Genomic DNA, 23,362 nt, shown 5'->3' with positions numbered 1-23,362 from the left:
GTCTCTCTTGTGCTCCGCTCTTTGCTTCTCTGTGTCTGTTTCTGCCTCTTTCTCTCTCGCACTCCCACTCCTTTGTCTCTTCAGACTTTTGACCTGCAAAAGAAAAGTAAATGAGTTTAAAAAATCTATATAAAAATCAAGCGCTTAAAAGCCTTGGGTGTGCGATCTTTGGCTTTGGCTTTAATTTCGTAATGTGGCGAAAGTTAAGCGCTTTTTTATGGATATATTGCAACATATTTTCTGATGTATCAGAAGCTTCTCTTTCGCTCTGTTTCTCGCACACACACACACTAAAACAAAACGTAGCGGAAATGACAAATTAAAAACATTTTCCACAACTCCAATTGGCATTCCATGAAATGCACAAAGAGCAAACACAAAAACGTACACAAATATAATTATCCATTGTACAATGTGTGTAAATCAAAAAGAAAAAAAAATAATAATAATGTCCGGAAAAATGTGAAAAAGTGTGAAATATTGAATATAAAACAAAAAAAAAAAAAAATCTGAAATGAAAATTTAATTCTTATTTATTTTCCAAAAATAACCCCCAAGCTCCTGATGTGCCAATATCTGTGCTAAAAGGTGTTTAAAATACCAAAAAGAATTTAAGTGCAACTTCTCAACTTCAACAACAACTAAAAATTAAAGTAACAACAAAAACAGCAACGAACGAGTGAACGGCCGAAAGAGTCAACAGCTGCTCGGTCACAGTTTGACAGCCACTAACTGAGGACTGCGCTGTCGCTGCTGTGATCCCCCGCGACGCTTTTCTTCACTCCAATTTCCATGCATGCGGCCCATTCGCCATCTCGCTTGCACTGAAAGCACCGTTAATCGGAGTCTGCCGGGTTCGTTTTATTTTATTATTTATTTTTTTGTTGGCGTTTCCCTTATTTTCCTAGCATTTGTCCACTTATGTTAAACACATGTTAGTGCCAACACAGTTTCAAATAGCAGAAGGTGAAGAAGAGGAAGAGAAAGGGTTGTGGGAAAATAAATTTATATCCGTTTTCAGTATGACCAGGTGGGGGAATAAGAAGTTGAAATAAAAAATAAAACATACATTTATTATTATTATTTTATTTCCTTTAAAGTTCTTAATACTAGTTTTCCTTGGGATCTACAACTACGGGTACTAGGGAGATACATACATAAGTCTGACTAAGCAGAACCAATATTTAATAATACTAATTGCTTTAGTAACTAGGCAGTTTAGCAGCTTCCTTATTTACACATTTTTTTTTTGCTTAATATTCAGAGCGGATAACGTTATACTGATTTAACCTTGAGGTTGATTTATACAAAATATAGTGTAGTTTTAGAAAGTAGTAAGCAAGAAAGCATACAGCAACAGCATTAACTCGCTTCGCGGGAAAATTCTAAGGAGAAAAGGGCCTCATCTGCAGAATTCCTATTAAACATACCTGATTATCTGATGGCATTAAATTAGAGAGATTCACGGAGATTTGCAATATTAAAGCAGGCCCCATGTTGTTGACTTCCGCTTGGAACTGTGTAATTTTATCTGTGACTATTGACAGAATTGACTTCACCCGGCCTTCTGGCAGACACATGCCGATTAAAGATAAATGGGAAAGAAGCGTGATTGCTCAAATTGCATTGGCCGCGACATTGAACTCGGCGAGAAGCTGCAAACCTGGCAGCTGAAAAAAGCGATGAGTAAAGAAGAGTAGAGACATCTTCAGTTGGCAAGCGCAATGCAAACGCACGTGCTATTTTTCAATGTCGTAGATAATTCAATTCAATTCATTATTGGACGCCCACCCACTCAACGCCCATTCAAGGTGGAACATAGAAAGGAAGGAATCGAGCGGAAATTACGCAAATATGAGGGCACCGAATGGAAGAGGGAGGTAATACAACCTGGCCGGGTGAAGGAGACCTAGTTGGATTCGGGGTCACTTTTACCCAGTCTGAACGTGCCAAAAGGTTGAGCCATGCAGGAAGAAAGCACTAGAAAGCAAATTACCGACAATTTTACAGGCACACAAACAAATAACTTGTTAAACAGCTGCGGACACAATAATAGCCTAGGCTGTGCTCAGAATGCAATTTATTATTTTTAATGGTTCAATGTGATTTTAATATTAATTAAAAGCATACTATTCCGTAGGTGAAACTTTAAAGATTATTTGCAAACTATATATAAATAAATAAAAAGCATATTCGGCTAAATAAAGGCGTGTTTTTCCAACCGAAGCTGTATTTAGATTTGCAGATTTCCTAGATTGTTGGTAGTTTTATGCTGTTTCACATCTACATACATACATTCTTTGATAGTAGTTTTGGCATCTGACCTCTGTGGAGCCCATTTGCATAGCTTTTGGCTTTTGCACGTGTCAGAGCTGGGAGGCTAAACTAATTAAAGCCTCCACCGCAAACAGGATCTGCGGGGCGACGGGCAACGTTGCACATTCAATGTTAATCTAACATGCAAAGGTCAATCGTCCATTGAGGCACCCCCATACAGATACATACATACCTAGACTTACTCGGACACACAGATACAACACACTACTCTCATTGTGCACTTTTCAGTTGGAGGCTGTGCCGTTGATAGACTACGTCGTCAATGGAACTGTTGCTGTTGTTGTATTTATTGTGACAGTGACGTGCAAGCCCAGCCCCAAACCTGGCTGCTGCACAGTGGGGAAAATATGGCTGTCACCCAAAGCCCCATTCACACTTTTCGAAATGCGTAAAACGCTTTTATTTGCCAACTTTTTAGCAAACTATTTCTGTAAATTACTTTATTGAATACACCAACACATTATTAAGATAATCTCATTAGCAAACCTATTATAATTGCCTTTACAGTATACATAATTAACTTTAAAGCGATGATCATCAAATATTGTTCGCATTTTAGAGTAGTATACACATTGATACATTTTCTATCAGCATTGAACATTTTGTTTGTCTTAATATTCGGGTATCATGTCGATCTAAGTTATATTTTAATTTATTTGTTTTCTGAGGAAAACAAACCCGTTATTCCAACTCCAAAGTCACTCTAATTAAATGAAAAAATATTTTTTTGCTTTGACCACTGTGCAAAATGCAGTGGCGCTTGCTTCCCTCCCACTTTCCTTGATAGGCTGCGGTTGCTGCATTCTCTTCTCTTTCCTTCCGTCCTTCATCCATGCCATTCTGCAGTCGCCCGCCTTCCTTTCTCCTTTCTTCTGTCTTACACTTGCCACTCGTCTCGTTCATTTCGACTCGCTATTGTCTGACGTCGCTGCTAATCAAGGCGCGCTTATCTAGCCAACTTGTTAAGTGAGTGTATATGTGTTCGTTCTCGAGTGGCTTGTCTGTGTGCAAGGCTTTTTCTCTCTCTCTCTCGCCCTTCTTATCAGTGCTGATAGGTCAGTTGGAGTGTGTGAGTGTGTTCATTTATGTTATGCGAATCAAAATGCGATTGTAGTTGCTGTTGTTTTTGTACTCCATGTATGTAAATAGCTTCGCCTTTCAAAACGTCAAAATGCCATTGAAAGTGGATACTGACACATTACGTTACGTTCCGCTACGTTACGTTACGTTGTTGAGTTGTGAAAGCAATTTGATTACGTTTACAAGCTAAGCGCATATCGAGCATCTTTAGATTCAAATACATTTTTTAACATTATAAAATCATATACACTGCCAGGAATAAAATTTCGAATAAATAGAAAATCGTATGGGTCTTGTAAATTAGTTCAACCATGTTCTAAAATGAGTTTAAAGGTTCTATGATTTTTTTTAAAACCTTAAACTATTTTGACTGTTATGTGAAAGAAATTATTTGATATTTAACTTTTTGAGCACCACAAATAAAAACCTAACTATATGAAAAACATCCAGGGAATCCCTCTGGTTAGGGCTTTGCATACGATCGAGTTATTCAATATCTATTAAAATGTAACACGAAGAGTATTCTCTCTTCTGTTATTCAAATTGATTTTCGTACGTTTTTTCAATTGATATGCATAATTGAAATTCAATTGCTTGTGTTGGCAATTATAATGAAATTGTTTGTTTCTATAAATAGCAGTTACAGAAACAACAAATCAATTGCGAGCCATTGAAAAGGAGCGGAGGGCATAGAGTCAGAAAAGATGGGGAATATGGGGAGATCAGAGGCGAAAACAAGTGCTGCATAACGTCACACAAATCTCTAGCTGATAAGCGATGTGCCCACATTGGAACACACTCACACGCTTGACACAACGATTTCCTTTATCACATTAGTTTGCCGTTCTTTTTCTCATTTTCATTTGTTTATTTCTCAGCGGTATTTGGCCATGTTGCTTATGTAATTTTCCAAAAATGATTGGTGATTACTTTGCGGGTTTTTCTGGGGCTTCTTTAATGAGCTGTTCTGTTTTCCCCCGGGTCTTAATTGAATTTTTGCGAGTTAGTCACCGTTTTTCACTGTGCACTGTCTCACCTTAGCTTCTAATCAATACTCTATTAAATTATGTGAATTTCTTTTGCGGTTTATCTGGCTTTCTACTTTTCTTTATCTTACATTTTCTGTTTCATAGGGTTGTCAGATATGTAAAAAAAAATCATTGATTGGGATGTGAAGTTAAAATCAATCTTGATTGGTTTAAATAATAACATTAACTAAACTGATTAAAATTAAACATTATATAAAAATATTTCACGTAAGAAATACTATAATATTTTTCAATTTGATAACATTCTGATATTTGGGGCTGACAACCCTGGCTAATGTTGTGATATTGTGGCTTTAACAAATTCTAATTGGGATTTTCCGCTGTTTGCGGTTTCTGCTGTTGTCGTCATCAGCGCAGGTTCTCTCTTTTCCTCTCTATTCTATAGCCCCTATTCCGCATTGTCCCATTCCCTTCCCATTCCATCACTCTTGTCGTTATTCTTTGAGTCGGATTTGTGTTCAATTTACACTTGATTTATTTATGAGCCACACATACACACACCTAGAAATATAGATACAGGTGCAGATAAGAATGTGTTTGCCGGAGTATATGTATGTGAGTGTGTGCATAATTTTATTTTTAGCGCCTGGCTTATTTTTAATTATCGATTTTGTTTTTCTCTTTGCCCAAAACACGTATCAGGTGAAATAAAAAAAAAAAAAATCAAAATATGTTTGGGCTTTCTTTCTTTGTTTTAGCATTTCACTTTCATTGAAACGGGTTTCTTGTCTGGCGCTCTTTTTTTTAGCTAGTTGTTTTTATTAATTAGCATTAAGTTTGGCAACAAGTGTTAATTGGCTTCTTTTTTTTACGAAAGTTAGGTAAGCTAATATAACCGGTGGTTAAAATAACATCCTGTCTGTGTAATATAATATTGGGGATAATTTTTCTCCAGAAGGTGTTTGAAATAATAAATGTGTTTATTATTAAAAATAATACCATAAAACCTCATATTAAACATAAATACTGATTTACTAAAGCAATGAATACAAATACATAATTTATCCTCCTATAAAATAGTCTTTAAGCTTTTTAGCTGTGGCTTATTAACGCATGATGTCCAGGAAACAGCCCCAACTGCTGCCATTTTCTCACATTTAATTCATAAAAAAAAGAAACAAAAAAAAATTAAGAACAACCCGAAGCGACAACTTGGGGAACCCGTTTTCAGACCAGGCCACAGGCTGTAGAAAGCAAAGAGAACGACCTCAAAAAATAAAAATAAGAAGAAAAACATTACGGAGACACACCAGCGAAGAAGTAAAAACTGTTTAAAATGGGGAGCCGCCAGATATATACCGAAGAAGTGGAGACAAACGATCGATCTCTGGACATTCAGGCGTTTATACGTTAATACTCGTCCATATGTATACATGCATGTAGTGTGGCGGTGAGAGTATGAACCAGTTTTACCCGCAGGATATTAAGCCATAAAACAGTCAAAGCAATAACAAGAAAGACATGAAAATAGAAATGTCCAGCCATTGGATACCCTAGAAAAGCCTGTGTGCAAAATATACCAGTTTAATGGCTTATGATAGATGCGTGTTGTTTGATTATCGTTGAACGGGTATACTGAAAAATGTAGTGCACTTTGGTCTGCACTTATATGGATCAAGTTACTTTAGTTTACTTTTGGATTTAACTTATTTATTTTTTGTCCTTTATAAAGAGCATTTTTTAACAGAGTTTTCCTACCCTCGTATAAAATCTTTATGGCGAACCCTACGCCTCTATTGATCCGCAAAAGGTTAATAAACTTTTTTGGGAAATTTACGCATATTTTGGAATATTCATTCTGAAAGATAGTCTTATAGAGCATCTATGTAGGGTATATGAGGCAATTGAATTCCCTCTTCGGCTCTGTTAAGTGGTCAACACAAAAATAGGGGGAATGTGGGGACGAGGGCAAAGAAGGAACTTGTAATCGAAGTCAAACTCGAACTCGAACTTGTTTCTGCCTCATTTCGCGCCGTCCCTCTCTACCCACAGCAATTTACTCTTTAATTGTTATCGGCGGTTTTTACTCAGTGCTATTTTTTTTTTAACTGCCGCGCTTAACGGTACAATTATCGGTTGTATTGTATGAGTGTGTATGTGTGTGAGTGTGGCTGGCCAAGAAACTTGTGGGCAGATAAGATTTTCCGACTCCCGTTCGCAGCTGGCTGACTGATATTAGATGAAAGTACGAGTTCGAGCACGAGTGGGAATAACCAATAATTTCCTGTTAATGGTCTGGGCGGTTACCGGGGTTTCCAGCTTTGGCTTCTTCATTTCATCTCAGATAATCAATAGAAAACTGCATGTGCAACAATCTAATGTTGTAATTCGAGGTATTTGTTGTTGTATATGATCACTGATTTGAGGCGTTAGCCTAAAGATCGGTTTACTTCAAGTTTGGCTAAGAACGTATTAAGTTGGTTTTGTAAAACAGTTCTTGGGTTAGCCAGAAAATAGATACTGATGATAAAGTATGCCTAATCCCTAACAAATTTAGCTATGACCTGGAATAGGTTTATCTTCCACCTTTAGTTTATAAAGCTTTAACGTTTAAAATTCAATATAAGTTCAAAGTATTTTAATTACAAATGCATAAGGGATAAAATGTTTGAGACACTAGACAGCATTTGTACTCCTATCTTGATCCAAATAATAATCAAATCCGTGAAAATTACTTTATAAACACAACGGAATCCACTCGACTTTAGATTGCAAATGTTAGAAAGCCCTTAGACTCTACCTTGAGCAAGTTGATAAGTTATCTTTATTTTCGTTTACATTGTCTTATTTGACTTCTTTATTGGACTTATTCCCGTTCCCTTTATGATGCCTGAGTCATTTGCGTTACATTATCTTTAATCCAAAGAGAGAAAAGAGCAGAGAAGTCATAACTTAACCCTTAACCTAAATAAGCAACGATTAAGGGCTGGAATTCCGAATACCAGCCAGTGGCATTGAACTAAATTTTGCAACTGCGAAAAGCATGGGAAAATTAAAGATCTTGCACACTGGCCACACCCATCACGAACTGCAACAAAGCAAAACCTTTTGTCTTAATCAAACATATTTCCCTTGTCTGGCCATGAGTCACTCCACTCGAAGCTCGAAGCACTCCGCTTGGCTCTCCACTCTCGACTCCCGGCTCTCGAGTCGGACTCCCCGCGAATGGTTACGCCTGGGCGAGCTGTGTCGACATGTGGCGGCCATAACCACCAGCCAGCCAGTCAGTTCTCTATTCCATAGTTTGTAAACAAAAAGTCACCTGGCCTACGAATCGATTCTTCGTTGTATTGGCCACTTGAAAATGCAAAGAGTTTCTGTGTCATTGTCCTGGTCTTGGCTTTTTATAACTATTTTTCTAGCTATTTATAAATACATGCTTATAGTCGGGCGGTAACACGCCATGACAGTTTCTATTTTGGTCGGGTTTTTGAACTTCACTTTGACTTCAGTTTTTATATACATAGTTCGATCTAGTTTTCTCGGGACTTTAGTCTCCCAAAATTAAATGTTGCGCAAATATTTATCCCTACCGAACAAGATAAAGGGTGAAGAGTACGTATACGTAGGGAACTGAAGGATCAATTTTAGTAAAAAGGTAGAAACTGAAAGTGAAAGAAGAATTCTTCTTAAGCCTATCACAATTTTAATACATTTTTGTTTTGTTTACTTTTGTTGCCTGACATTTAAAGCTGTGAATGCTTGGGTTACAATTTCTTATTAGCTTAGACTGGAGTTCTTGCTCTCCCCTATTCCCAGACCCATTCTGATCCCAGAGCCCTCAAGTGCCTACTTTATTGCCTTGAACTTAGTTACTTACTAATCGATTTCCGTTCTCAATTTCTTTTTCATTGCAGTGGCGGTGGCCCCCAAACGACAACTGCCGGTCCATCCGCTGGTAATGTGGCTAATGCCACCACAGCCCTAGCCGGTGGTAAGAGCTCAAGCAATAACATGTATTCCACCCGCCAATCTGTAAGCACCACAACCGGTGTACTTATGGTCGGACCAAATTTTCGTGTCGGTAAAAAAATTGGCTGTGGTAACTTTGGCGAATTGCGTTTAGGTAAGTAACAACAATAATAAAAACTACAAATAATAATAATAAATATTCAAGTAAAAGGACTCAGTATATAATCGATAATTCCATTTCCCTGTTGTCATCTTCATCAGTGTTTTTAAAGATCGATCCGTTTAGTGGTGGTAGAATAGGAGTTTTTTTTTATCTAAAGTTGAATGAATATTACGCTTTATTGTTACTTTAGAACTTTAGAAAAATAAATAATGAAATAATTTTCATTATTTATTTTTAGTAAGAAAGGAAAGGAATTATCTTTTACCTTTTAGAAGGAAACCATTTCGTAAGGAATTACTGACATTTGCGTTTTGTTAAGTTTCTATAAATTCAATAATTTTATAATGAAAACTTATAAAATTTTAAACATTTTTCCACTTAATTGAAATTATTTAAAGGTGAATTAATAAAAATGTGTTCATTTCTCAGGGTAATTTTCGCATCTTTTGAGTCCTCCACTCTGTTCAATCTGTCAAAATAACTGTAAATAAATGATAAATTATGTTTACAATTCAAAGACAGACTTTATAATGTCCGCCACAGTCGCCTTTCTTACGTCTTTCCCCCCATTTTCGCCTGTTGGCATGCAAATAATGTGTTCTCGGGCTTTTCTTCATTTATTTTTCGGGTAGCCATTCTGGTTGGCCACTTCCTTTCGGCGGGCATTCCTTTCCAGGTTTGTTAGCCACAATGAGAACAGGGCTCCCCTTGCTCTGTCTCCTTTGTCGCCCCTCGAGTTCCTTTCATTTATTTTTACTTACGAGAGTGCACAATACAACAAAATGCCATACCATTCCGCCATCTGTTTTCTTGGCGGCGTCGTTGTCGTTGTTGTCGTCACTTTTGCTTTGTTTGCTAAATGCGCTTTTATAAAGTTGTTTCATACCGGCCCCGCCCCCTTCCGACAGTTGTTTTTTTATTTGTTGTAATTTTTTCATTTATTTACTTTTTTTTTTGGGCCTGCCACTTCCTTTTGTGCATTTGTTGTCACATTGCCAACAGGTAGCAGTACTGAGTAGCTAATTTTCAGGGAGCTCAGTCAGTGCAGCTCAAACTGTACACTGAAAAAAAGTTAATTGAAAATAATATAGTATTTTAAAAATATTTTTAATATTTTGTATTTTCTAAATATTCATATTTTTAAAGGAAATACATGAGAATAAATTATTTATCTATAATTTTGAACTCTCTTTCTCTCTGCCTGGCTAAGTCGTGATCAACATCTCGATATTTATTCTCTCTCGATTTGTTTGCATTTTTCTTTTTGTTTTGTTTCTATTTATTTCATGCGGTTTTGCATGATTCATTCAACCAACGCGTTGGTAAATAAAAAAAATCACACTGAAAAGCTGCATTTAATTGGCTTTCTTGATTATTTTTTATAACTAATTAAGTTAATGCGATCTCCTCAATATTATTAGCTTAAATTTTGCAATAGAATTTGTTATTGTGACGTAGTAACAAAACATTATTTCTCTTGCTTATGATATCATTTTTATTAATTGTGGTCTATAAATACAATTGGCCAAGTATGTGTTTGTTGATTCTTTGCTTTTGTTATTAAATCAGATTAGTGCCGAGAAGTTGAGATAAAAGCAAACTATTTGGCATTTTCACTTTTGCTTTTTGCCCTTTCCTTAAATTGCAATCAAAATGACATAATTTTTGTGTTTTTGCCTCAAAGCAGGGCCATTTCTTTTATGCTTTCCCACTTTTAAAAGAAATAATTTATTAGAGAGAGAGAAAGAGAGAGAGAATTGGTTGGGAAAGCAGAACATTGACCAACCTAAATACTTTTACGCCTTTTTTCTTCGCTCATTTTTATGGGCGCTTTGCGTGGGCGTTTCTCGTTTAATTTTGGGAATTTTTGTTTTATTTTTGCTTAGCGCAGCCCAGCACGCCCTTTAAAAAGTTGTGCTCTTGCGGAACCTCATTTTGGTTCAGTTTCTTTGAGCTCCCCTTATTGTTTTCAGCAGAACTCTTTAAGGTTTGTTTCCCCTTGTTTTTTTTTGCGGTATATTTACTGTGATTAATATTGTATATTGCGTTAGGTCACGGTATTGCAGGTGATTTGGTCATCGTTTTTAGTGCCGGGGTTTCCCCTTTTGGCGGAATTGTATCGCTCTGATCAATATTCAGAACTGGTTTTCCATGATTACATTTTAGGAAGTAACCCTAGTTGATGCTGATTCTTTTCATGAAACAATTTTCATTTAAAATGGTATTTGTTGCCGGCACTTTAAATGGAAATTGTTTACGGCTTCCGACAGCCCAGCAATTAAAGAAGGCGTCTTGCTGCACAATTTTGCATGTGTAGACTAAAATTGTAAAGAGCGAGTAATTATTGTTAATTTGGCAGTTTTTGGTTTTGTCTCTGTGTTTTGCTTAGCTTCTTGTTTTTATAGCAGCATCGTAAATGCTGCATCGTTCTAAGAAAATGCTTTCGAGGGGGCAATTAAGGGGCGTGGCAGCAAAGGGCGTTGCTTGCGGTCTTTCAGCATGTAATCAAAGTCATGAGGTGCCGTGTGTGTGTGCGAGTGTATATGTTGTGCTTGTGATGACTCTATCAGCGCTCTAATGTTGTGTCTGTTGATAAGCAACGTCTGTATCATACAACCACCCACCCAACCCATACACGGACACAATCACACCGAACGTTCATTCACTGGGTGAGTTCGCTCACCGCCGCCTCTCCCATGACATAATTTCGCACATGAGCGAACCGCTCATCGTTGTCACATTCCCTCGACTTCTGTCTGCTGCGTCTTTGTCTCTGCGTCGCGTCGTCCCATCAAAAATGCAATTCTCAAATTATGTACAACCTTGTTCTCAATTCTACTTCCGAAAGATTTGCTGGAGCTCCAAGCTTTTAATCTAGTTAGGAATGATTATAATTGGATATTTTCAAATTCGAGGATCAATATGAAAAAGTAAAGCCTCTTTAAATTTAAAAACAAAATTTAAAATAAATTTATTTTAAATTATTGTTAAGCAAACTTTTGTGACACTTGAAATAGAAAATGTTTTAGATTTTTAATCAATTTTATTTGCCTCTAAAAAGCATGCTACATACCTTTAAAAGAAAGATTAGCATTTAAATATTTATTTACTTAAAAAAATATAATTGTTTAAATTTATATAAAACTAAATTATTATTAATTTATATATTTAAAATATTTTTCACATAAACCGACAAATTAAATGGAGGTGTTGAGAATAAGGGGCATGTGTTCTTAGCCAAGTTCTCACCCTCTTTATTTTTATTCCCATTTGGCTAGGTCGTCGCATGTGTTGCTTTGGTGGTGTTGGTGTTGGAGGTGGGCGTGTTGGGCGTGGCACAGCCGAGAACAGTAGTGCGGCAGGTAAAGGCGTTGAATGCATGCAAATCGCGATAGTCTTGAGCATGAAAACACCTGTGCGTGCCAGTGTCTGTCTCTTCTTCTCTTAATGGACGTTTATTTTTTGACATTGCAGATTGAATTTGGATTGAATTTGAATTGTTCTCCAATTAAGTTGATCGCCTTTTCTTACTAATCTGTATTTCTCTTTTTCTCTTTTGCAGGCAAAAATCTTTACAACAATGAACATGTAGCAATAAAAATGGAGCCTATGAAGTCAAAGGCTCCGCAACTACACTTAGAGTATAGGTTTTATAAACTATTAGGATCACATGGTATGTAAACAATTGATATATTTGAAACTATAAAACCCCTCTCTACAATCCAACCCTTAACTTTTCCAACGCTGTCGTCCCCTCTTAACACTAACTGATAATTTACTTACAACTACTAATCAAAGACTTTCAAATAGCTCTGATTAAGTTCAGATTGTGTGAGGATTCAAATCTTTTAGTCCTTCCTTCACTTTCTCTCTCTTAAGCCCCAAACCTAATTTCTTACTAACCAAAAAACCTACTGAAAAGTAAAAAGTTTTGCACCGTTACCACCACTTGATTAGTTCCATACGTAAACGAATGTATTTATTATTTTCCAACAAAACTTTTTGGTACCTCAGCAGTGCACAAACGCACTGAGAGGAATGAATACGACGAAAAGAAAAACATGAATAGATTTTCTCAAGCATATTTTCGGAGGTCGGTCGGTGCGTGAAGTGAAATTTGAAGAAATGAATAAATAAAAATAAAAACAAAAAAACTGTATAAACACCACTCTTTTATATTGTATGTCTGCAGTGGAGCAACTGTTATACTGTTATACCTGCCAATGTAAAGACAGCTCGAATATCACTTTACCGCTAAATCTCTAATAATTTGTCTATATTTATATATATACGTATGCGTATATATAAACCGATTTCTGAACTATTACTACCTTACAATTTTTGGTTAAATATTTTTTTTTGTATCATATTTTTTATTGCTTTCTATTGCATTTTCTTATTTGTTGGTTTTATAAATATATTGCTCTCTGTTCCTCCATATTTCATCAACTGCTACAACAACGATAACTACAACACCAAATACCAAAAACAACAAATGTTTGCAATGAATTTTTGAAAACAAAAACCGTTAAATTGAAACTTAAACCCAAATCCGATCATCATGCGCTGCTCTCTATCTATCTACATATATATATGTATGTATCTCTTCCCGTGCCTGCTGCAATCAACCACAACAAACAACCAAATCCGAAAACCATAATTTGAAACTGAATCGAATCGAAAAACCTACAAACAACCGATCAACCGTTGCATAATGCATTGTGATGACATGTCACCTATAATAATGATCCAACCCCTCAATCACCAACCCCCACCATTATTTTGGACCCGCAATCGGAATTGGAAATGCGAAATCGAAATCAATATCATTATTATCGAAATGAAGCCGATAACGCCCCAGATGGCATACCACGCATTTATCATTTGGGCACTTGCGGTGGCCGTTATAATGCCATGGTTTTAGAGTTATTGGGATTATCATTAGAAGATCTCTTCAATATTTGCGCCCGTAAATTTTCACTTAAGACTGTATTGATGATAGCGAAACAACTTGTAAGTGTGGCATCCTCTTCGGTATTGGAAAACTTTTATTTCTCGAATCAAAAGTGTCTCAACGGCTAAAAGCTAGGTTTCTTATTGTTTTCCTAATTTAATTTGATTTACAAAAAAAAAATACTATTCCAAAAGTCTTAGCAATCACGCAATGAACGTTAGTCAAGTTTTTAGTTTAATGTAGACTTATTGAAAATGTTATTAGTAGATGTAATGAATAAAGTCGGCATATTTTTTTTTTTCGTCTTTTGGTTGTAGCTTCCAAGAAAGAAATTTTCTAACCACAAAAGCAAATCCCCAAAAGCATGTAAACAAAGCGTCGTAATAGAACTTTATATAAGGCATACAAATTAAATTCTTCCTTGTACATAATACCGATAGTAATACTTTTCTTCTATATTGTACTTGAAACAACTGCAACAAAGCATTTTATATAACAGTTCCGTTGTTATACTTACCCATTCTTCAGTTGTCGTTCTCTACTTCACTTTTGTTTCCGTTTATCAAACTTACTTTTCTTTTGAATACGCTCTCCCTTTACTTTTGACAAATAAAGTATACGATGTATATAACTTAACAAAAAATATACTAACACAGTACGAAGAGATCTATCAAACTCGTTATCTGAAATTTTGGAAAATCCTACAAACTGTTATACACACTACACACAACAACAAAAGACAACCAAGTACTTTAGCTTTAAGCTTAGTTGTAAGCACACACACAAAAACTGTTATACACGAAGGCGGCACCTGCCACAATTTCCACTGGTTAGGAGGTCAATAATAGAGGTTCGGAGGAGGAGGATGAGTTGGTAGCTGAGTTCTCGTCTCCAGTTTGGTCGTCCAGCAGGCTTTTCTTTGTGTATATGCTTCGAGAATCTCTATTTTTGTTGTTCTTGTTGTGTTTAGCACAGTTACCCAATTATGTATTTATATTTTCGCTCGCTCTCTCTCAAATGAAAGGTGGTAATATCGTAAGACGCGCTACACTAACCTCCAAACCATGAGATGTATCTCCATCGCTCTCCACACATCACTTTCCCAGTCTGTGTCTCTGTATCTTTCCTTTTCTTGTTCCCAACCCGTAAAAAAAAAAAAAAAAAAAAAAAAATAGAAGTACAGCAAAAGAAAAAAAAAGTTATAGCTAAGAAAAAAAAAAAAACAAAAGAAACTGAATTTGTTTTCTATTTTGTATCTCTCATCTTTCTTTCTTCTCTCTCTCTCTCATTTCTCTTTTTATCTCGCGCTCACGAATTTTTGCATAAATACAACAAAAACAACATCAAAAAACGACAAATCGAACAACCAAAAAAATCTTTTGTGCGCTGTCCAACACTCGAATAAATAAACACTACTCGCTCGCTTCCTCCAAACAAAATTCCATGTCAACCCAACCAACCACCAACCGATATCACTTGAATCTATCAATCGTTCGATCAATCGATAGCAGAGGGTGTACCAGAAGTATATTACTTCGGCCCTTGCGGCAAATACAATGCTCTTGTTATGGAGTTGCTTGGTCCATCACTTGAAGATTTATTCGATATTTGCGGCAGACGTTTCACTCTGAAGAGCGTACTACTGATAGCTATACAATTAGTAAGTACAACCACTAAAAATCCACCACAAAAACAAAATAAAACAACCAACGCTGCAACGAAAAAAATAGAAAAAAATAACAGAAATATGCAATCAGCTAAGTTTTCTTTAAGCACCCGCATAACTCTGCACATAATCACATCCACAACACTGGTAGCCGAGATCGAAATTAACCAACACTAGCACTAAGACAGAAAACCAAAAACACCTTTTGTTTGTTTGGCTTGTTTGTGGGTTTTGGGGCGTTGTGTGTGTATATGTATGTGTGTGTGTGTTTTTTTTTTATCAGGACAGCTTGGTTAAAATTTAGTTTGTACTTTTACTTTATAACTCTAAATTTTTATTTGGATTTTCATTACTAACCAGAAACAATAAGGTCGATGCCGCCTCTCTTTTCTTCTCTCGACTCTCTCCGACTCACTTTATCTCTCATTATTATTGCAGACGCCTGGTTGAGGTTTAATTTATAATTAAGTTTCAAGTTTTATTAGTTTTTTTTTTTTAGTTTGCATACATTTTAAGTGCTTATTTAGGAAAACTAGTTATTAAACAACTCTACAAATCCAAAAACATAACGTTCATTGTAATGACTATAAATTTGCATGTACACATCAATTTCGTAGTTTAATATAGAAATTCCTGAGTTTTTTTCAATTTTGATTTATCAGCGAAATCAACCTATATAAATAATTGAATAATCGATGCCATCAAACAATATCTACAGTAAAAAACAGCTAGTTGAGACACTACAGAAAAAAAGTGATATCAATATTTCATTTCAAAGAGCAATCAATACCTGTTTTAATAATAATCAAAGTATTGAATGTTCTGCGCAGTAATTAAAGAAACATACTAATATATTTCTTCTTCTTTTCCAACACATTATGAACTATGAAAATGCAGCTCCACCGGATCGAATATGTTCATAGTCGGCACTTAATATATAGGGATGTTAAACCAGAGAACTTTCTCATTGGCAGAACGTCAACAAAACGTGAAAAAATTATACATATAATTGGTAAGAGTAATTTAATAATTGATATAAACTTATCATACAATTTTCAACTGTTTCAGATTTCGGTTTGGCCAAAGAATACATTGATTTAGATACAAATAGGCATATACCATATCGGGAGCATAAATCCCTAACTGGAACGGCACGTTATATGTCTATCAACACACATATGGGGCGTGAACAGTCGCGTCGAGACGATCTGGAGGCATTGGGTCATATGTTTATGTACTTCTTAAGAGGTTCACTGCCGTGGCAAGGCCTGAAGGCTGATACACTCAAGGAGAGATATCAAAAAATCGGTGATACGAAACGAGCAACGCCCATTGAGGTGAACTATCTCAATCAATGCCGCAAAATATTCCCATCAAAATGTGGTTAATCCATTTGAATTCTGAACTAATAACATATTTCTCTCACGTCCAGGTGCTTTGCGACGGACATCCTGAAGAGTTTGCGACATATTTGCGTTACGTACGGCGGTTAGACTTTTTCGAAACTCCCGATTATGATTTCCTGCGAAGACTGTTTCAAGACTTATTCGATCGTAAGGGATACACCGACGAGGGCGAGTTCGACTGGACAGGGAAGACTATGGTGAGCCTTTATTTCCATCTCCATTTAAATCACATTTTTCTTAAGATACTAAAAAAAAAGCACACAAACCACTACATGGACTCTGCCGAATTCTAAATCTTACCCCTAATCTAATTTATAGGAGACATAGATAAGAGCAAGTTCTTAGTTATATAGAGAAATAATATCCGTTCCAGTAAGATATAACCTCGAAGCACTTTGAAATTAACTATCATCATTTAACTCTGAAATCATTTTGAATGATGGGAAGCATCTTTGAGCATGACAAAAGCAAGTCGATTAACAGAGCCACATTACTAGCACCGCCGCCGCCGCCGCCTACAGCGTCCACTAAACCCTTTGCGAATGATCCGTATCAATTAACACAAGGGAATGCAATTAAGTGGCACTATCAGTTGATAGTGTAACCCTGTGTAACCCATCATTATCATGGCTGGATCTTTGTTGTAACGCCACCGGTTGCCATGTTATCGCAGCTGCAGCACAGAAGACGGGCACAGTTAGTTGCAAGTTCCATTCTTGTTGCCCCATGGCATATCCTCCGCTTTTAATGACTTAATATATATTTTTATAACTTGCCCCACACCACCAGCAAAATTAGGTATATAAATTAAAGAGCAAACAAAAAAGCATTAAATCAGTAAAAACCCAAAAATATGAAACGTGTGTCTTTTTAATCATTTATACTTTCTCCTAACGAACCGAACCGACTTTGTCATCGATTTTGATGATTTTCTATGTTTTGATTTTAAGACAAAGGAACAGCTGGACCAAATGAAGGTCATAAAGAATGCACCGCCATCGCATTTGGCCAGAAATAAGTCTGACAAGGTATTAAAAGCACAGAGGATATAGAAGTGAATCCTAAGATCTAAATCAGTGTTGCCTAGCCTTGTATGATGCTCGAACGCTCGCTCAGTGTTGGTAAATGCTTATTTTCAGTGTGTAAGCTCGTTGCTTTAGGTGGTTAAGCTAGAGTTCGTTAAGCGAGAAATTAATTAAACTAACATAAGCAACCAAAATTGATGCCATTTTTAACAGCACTTCTCTTCTCTCCTTGATCTCTTTTCTCTTTTCTCGGTTGTCAACACCGTTTCATGTGCGTGTAACTCTCTCTGTGTGTGTGTAATAAACAAACTACTGCATCATCTATATATAAACATGTGTAATCAAAAAACAAAAATAAATGCATTCACATCACTACTGACACAAACAGTCAACGCCCGTCGGATCTCTGCAAACTGGCCATGAAGTCATCATTTCACCAAATAAAGATCGTCATAATGTTACGGCTAAGGTAAAGTATACAAAATGCAATGATTTACTAGCACAATTCGAAAGGGAAAACAATTTGTTACTCTGTCTCTCTCTCTCTATCTCTATATATTTATATCACTGACAAAAACCTAACTTGTTTACGTTTTAATAATGGTTATAAGACAAACAACAATTATCCTTGTTTCAACTTAGCTTTAGCGAACTTTTTTCTCTTTGGTTACTCAGTTCCTTACTTCTAACATTCGTTCTTAACTGCTCTTCTTTCTCTACTTATTATGCTCAACGCTTTTGTTTTGATCCTACTCTTCTCCCTCATCCACACAAAATATGCTATATAAACCTATACATAGGATGTTTCTTATTTTGATTTTGATGACGATGTTGAAAATGAGAATGAGAACGAAGAATATATAATACTTCAGGTTAGACGTTGTAGACTTGAAAAATATCTCTGTACTGGTTAGTGTGAACTAAAATGCTCTTCTACTACTCTCCGCACTCGTACTCTTGAGACTGGTCTTAGGGTAATCGCTAGGGCTCTTTACATTTTGATTTCATATAATTTCTTTGGCTTCATATAATAGGCTTTTCGAAAAGAACTACTCTATTAGGCTGCACCTGTATTCCCAAGCTGATACTTGTAGGGGCTTAACTAATCTAACCTAGTTCTACAACTGTACAGTGCGCTTGTGAATCAATCGGTAAATGGGAATTGTAAAGATATTTAATATTCTAACTTGATCTGATGATCTGCGCTCCTAAGCCTGCCGTTTGTTGATTTTACTTTTCATTTGTTGTCTGGCTTTAAGTGTCTACCGTATGGATTAAGAGTATGTTTTTGGTTCTATTGTAGCACACCTCCTGACTTGCTTTAGTTTTATTTAGACTCTCCAACACACACACACCCTACCTAAATTAAATACACTCGCATATAATATTAGAGCTGTCTATCTCTTTGTTGTACAGAAATAAACTAAAAAAAACGAAAAACTTTTTAAAATTGAAAATTAATTATTGATAAACTTGCATAAATCCGTTTCCAACAATTGCTCGCTCGCAAACCGAACCGAACTGTACCCAATCGAAAAAAAAAAAAAATACAAATCGAAAAAACCAACTGTCCAAATCCTTCACCACCACTTCAACCACCACCACACCACCCGTACCGTACCGCCCAACCACAGACAAATGCCAAAGGAGGTGTTGCTGCGTGGCCTGATGTGCCCAAACCAGGGGCAACACTGGGCAATCTAACGCCAGCCGATCGGCATGGTTCAGTGCAGGTAAGTTTGCTGCGACAACCGGCCAGTGTTGTACAACAGTATTTCTTTTTTTTCCTTCCGTTTTCGTCTCCATCTGCGTTCCGTTTTATTCTGTTTTGTCACTCGCTCGCTCGCTCTCTCCCTTGTATTCTCAGTCAGTAATTGTACATTACACATCAGTGAAAAACAAAATTTGAAAATAAACTCCAGGCCTGGACATGACAAAAATATTATAAAAACAACACATTCGTACTCGCCTCATTTCGTTATTATTGAACTATTGTTCGATTGTGAATTTGTACATAAATGCGTATATATATTTATCTCCTATAATTATTACAACAAAACATTATCTATCGCAGACTGTTATATTTTTGGCCTTTTCAATTCTAATGTTTTCACTTGATTTACTCTACATTAGCTCGACAAGGTACTGAACAATATCTCTGCTCCCAGCGTGTGTTATTCCTACTCCTCTCCACTATAGATTATTCCACATCCGTTCGGTTTGATTTGTTCCTTCTTTAACACGTTTCGTTCGTTCTCTTTTTGGGTATTTCTCCTCGGATCTTCCTTTTTAATTTTTTGACATAGCGTTTTCCTTCGAAAGTAGTAGCAAGACGAAGCTGATTAACGATTGAGGATCCATTAAAAAGAACAAAAACTGCATGCATGTCAAAGAAGAAACGTAGAATACCTCTATTTTTCTGCACGGTTCCGAATGCATGCATACTCGTGTCCATTAACCAACACTGGTCTAGCCGCAACTGACTGCATGCCCTACATACGACATACACCACTCTAGAGATGCATGGATCACCTTCAAACAAACACACTGACCAAACCCACTCACACTAATTCAGTCATAGACTAAGTAGAACTGCAAGGATTTTGCGAATTCGGCTCGAGGAACTCCATTTACCATGAAGCGACATCATTGGCATGCGGTTTTAAGTCGAAGCGACCATTTCTGATGTATCGTCGAACCAAATTCGAAACCAAAACCCCAAACTTATTACAGAGATTGCCTGAAGATTCGAGCTCGGATGATGATAGCCCCTTTGATGCTTACTACGAGAAAAGCGACCACGATGACGACCCTAAGAAATAAGACACCAAACCAACCAACCTTCCAACACCACCACTACTCTTCTACTTTACCCAATATAACAGCTTTACCTTCTAAACGAAATTATCCTTCGACCTAACCAAAAGCGGGGTACTTTTAATTACTTTTTCGTTTTACAACACTAGCGCGAGGTATTTGCGATATTAAGTGTGCGTTTCGAGTCCTCCGAACTATTCGTGTTTCAACATCTATATGTGCGTGTGTGTGTGTGTGATCCGTAAGCGAGTCCTGTGTGTTCCAGGCAATCTCTGTACTAGGTTGAGTTAAGGCTTCCTTCGACAAACCTGCAAAGAATCAATTTGTTTGCATTCAAGAACAAAAATCAAAATTTGTCATACGTCGTAGTCCACTTGGTTTTTATATAGACCTGAAAAAATATAGTCCTTGTGTATAACAGTTTCGTTCTGTGTAATGTCCAACCAATAGTTTTAGTTGTCTTAAACCGTATTTTAACAGATTGGTTCATTTTTGATTAGTGAAAGCCAAAAGCGTCCAACTATGTTTAATCACTACTTACTCTGCTGTACATGTATATATATATATATCTTTTTCAATATATACATATGTATGTATTCGTACTATATATGTTTAGTGCAAATGTTGAAAGGAAAGTGGAGACCAATAATAATAACAACTACAATTTCATGCATTGTTCTTCTCTGTTCTGTGTCATCTCGTTTACAGGTTGTGAGTTCGACGAATGGCGAACTAAATCCGGACGATCCCACGGCCGGACACTCAAACACGCCCATCACACAGCAGCCGGAAGTCGAAGTGGTCGATGAAACAAAGTATGTGTTGCTTAAGCGATCGATTAATCGATATATCGATATGTAGATTAACTGTTAGTCCTGTTACGAACTAATCTATGGAAGTTTTGTATAAAATAAAGCTTATTTCAATGGAATGGTTTATAAAAATATGTAGATAAAGTCAGGATTATATCGTTTTGATGGCCAAAAACTATTATTATCAGTATCAATATCAATACCTGGTTAGTAATTTGTTATAGAAGTGAATATATTTACGTATACAAAGAAAAAAAAATAATATAATAATATGTTTTGAGAAGATTTCAGAATAACTACTTCAAAAATAAGATTTAAAAATTCTTTTGAAAGTATACGGTCTTAGGTGAAAGGTTGAAGAATATATCGATACATTGATTAACAAGATCCTAAAGATATTTGGTGACTTTTTTGTTGCTTTGTCGTTTTTAATGCGCAACTTCCGTTTTCCGTTCTCTCTTTCTCTCTTTCTCTGCCCCGGCCACTGTCCACCCACTCCGTAATCCGTACCCGTACCCGTACCCCTATCCAAATCCAAATCCGTATCCATCTCGTTTCTGTCCCTTGGTTAACTGTCTCCAGTGGTTCCTTATATTCCAGATGTTGTTGTTTCTTTAAACGAAAGAAGAAGAAATCGACGCGCCAGAAATGACTAGACGGTGTACAATGTAGTCCAGAACGCGAGGCAGTCACCTTGCTGCGCGCCACTTCACATTCAAACTCACGGGATAGCGTATTGAATAATCCGAGTCAGGATTATATCCAGCAGGCAACGTCGCAGCATACGTTGCGTTATCCTCCATCCGCGTCGATGCTGACGCCAACACCAACTACAAACACACCGACACTTCCGTTGTAATTTATACAAAAATATATAAAAACACCCGATACAAAATGCCGACAGCAGCAGCTAAAAAAAACAAAAATAAAACATAAAAAAAAATACAAACAAAAATAAAATAAAAAACAAAAACACAGAATCCAACAAGAAAACAAAAAGAGAACGGTATACATTAAATACACTAAAAAACAGTAAACGAAACAAACAAAATGAAACAATTTTTGATTAATAATTATTGTAATGATTGTATTTTATTATTATTTTTATTATTTACCAATTTTGCGTTTATTATATAAATTATTATAATTATTAATTATATTATTATTAATTAATGCTATTATAAATAAAAAGAAAACAAAATTCAAAAGTAAATCAAAGCGACTAGCAAGCCAGCAAAGAATCACTCACAATCCAGGCAGCTCAGCTCAGCTCCTCCTTGCGAAGGGATGGGAACCATCAAGGAAGACGGAAAGCAGAAAGCTCCCCAGAGGAAAGATCCTATACCAATACCAATACCTATACCTAAACCAACCAATGCCCCTCAGAAACCAATTGCTCTTAACTGATGGAAACTTAAAGAACACAAAAACACTTAAAGCATATTTATATATAAACATATATATTAAAAAAAAAACAGAGACGAAAACAAAACTAGTGCAGCATCATTAAATGAGAAGAGAAGGAGAAAGTGAAAGATCATATTTATACGCAACCAACAAAAACTTGTAAATTATAAAGAAACGAAAAGAAAGCAAAAATAAACTTCATTTTTGAAAACTATTCAACTAACGATATGTATGCAACTTATGCGTATTACGTATATATCAGAATATATATATACATATATATAATGTCCCTGTATGCCTTCTCCCGTTGTGGCGCAAACGGCAGCTGCCCCGCAGGACATGGCTACTCTACCAGCTGCTCCTACCCCGGAATCACCTTGGTTTAGCTATGTTTTGGATGCACTTTTCTAACGCTAATTGTACATACTAAATATACAAACAAAAGAACACGCCCACAAGTATTTTGATATATATACACACACACGTCTATTGTACTATGTCGGAAGAATCAAAATGTAGAGGTACCCCGATCCCTTTGGTAGTTGAATTCGATTTTTTTTTTTTTGGAGTTTACGTTTTTTGGATCGTTCGTTTCTTAGGCAAAATTTTCGTTTATAATGTGCGTGGTTAGTGGAATATATTTGTTGGGGTTTCCACACAGATCAATCATTCGATAGGTAAATACTAATGTACTGAGCCATTTCTTTGATATTACGTGATATGAGTACTAAACT

The 23,362-nt window shown here is 36.2% G+C and overlaps 1 protein-coding gene across 13 annotated transcripts; it reads left to right on the top strand.

Moving 5' to 3' along the window:
- Positions 1–836: 836 nt before the first annotated feature.
- Positions 837–22,842, top strand: gish (casein kinase I gish). Of its 13 annotated transcripts, none has more exons than XM_017182303.3 (11): positions 837–854; positions 8,324–8,532; positions 12,104–12,214; positions 13,388–13,554; positions 16,059–16,173; positions 16,230–16,498; positions 16,594–16,764; positions 17,981–18,061; positions 19,227–19,325; positions 21,118–21,224; positions 21,804–22,842. In XM_017182303.3, exons 2-11 carry the CDS (start codon positions 8,421–8,423, stop codon positions 21,871–21,873), a joined length of 1,302 nt encoding a protein of 433 aa, XP_017037792.1. In that variant the 5' UTR covers positions 837–854; positions 8,324–8,420; the 3' UTR covers positions 21,874–22,842. The 13 variants fall into 13 exon arrangements, with proteins under 13 accessions (XP_017037792.1, XP_041632154.1, XP_017037789.1 ...); XM_041776220.2 differs by lacking the exons at positions 837–854; positions 13,388–13,554 and adding exons at positions 7,876–8,021; positions 15,007–15,155 and having other exon boundaries at positions 21,822–22,842; XM_017182300.3 differs by lacking the exons at positions 837–854; positions 13,388–13,554 and adding exons at positions 7,876–8,021; positions 15,007–15,155.
- The last annotated feature ends 520 nt before the right edge of the window (positions 22,843–23,362 follow it).

This window comes from Drosophila kikkawai, chromosome 3R (genome assembly GCF_030179895.1).
Source record: "Drosophila kikkawai strain 14028-0561.14 chromosome 3R, DkikHiC1v2, whole genome shotgun sequence".
NCBI classification, from domain to species: domain Eukaryota; kingdom Metazoa; phylum Arthropoda; class Insecta; order Diptera; family Drosophilidae; genus Drosophila; species Drosophila kikkawai.
The sequence above is the reverse complement of the archived record's forward strand: the minus strand, read 5'-3'. Positions and strand labels throughout refer to the sequence as shown.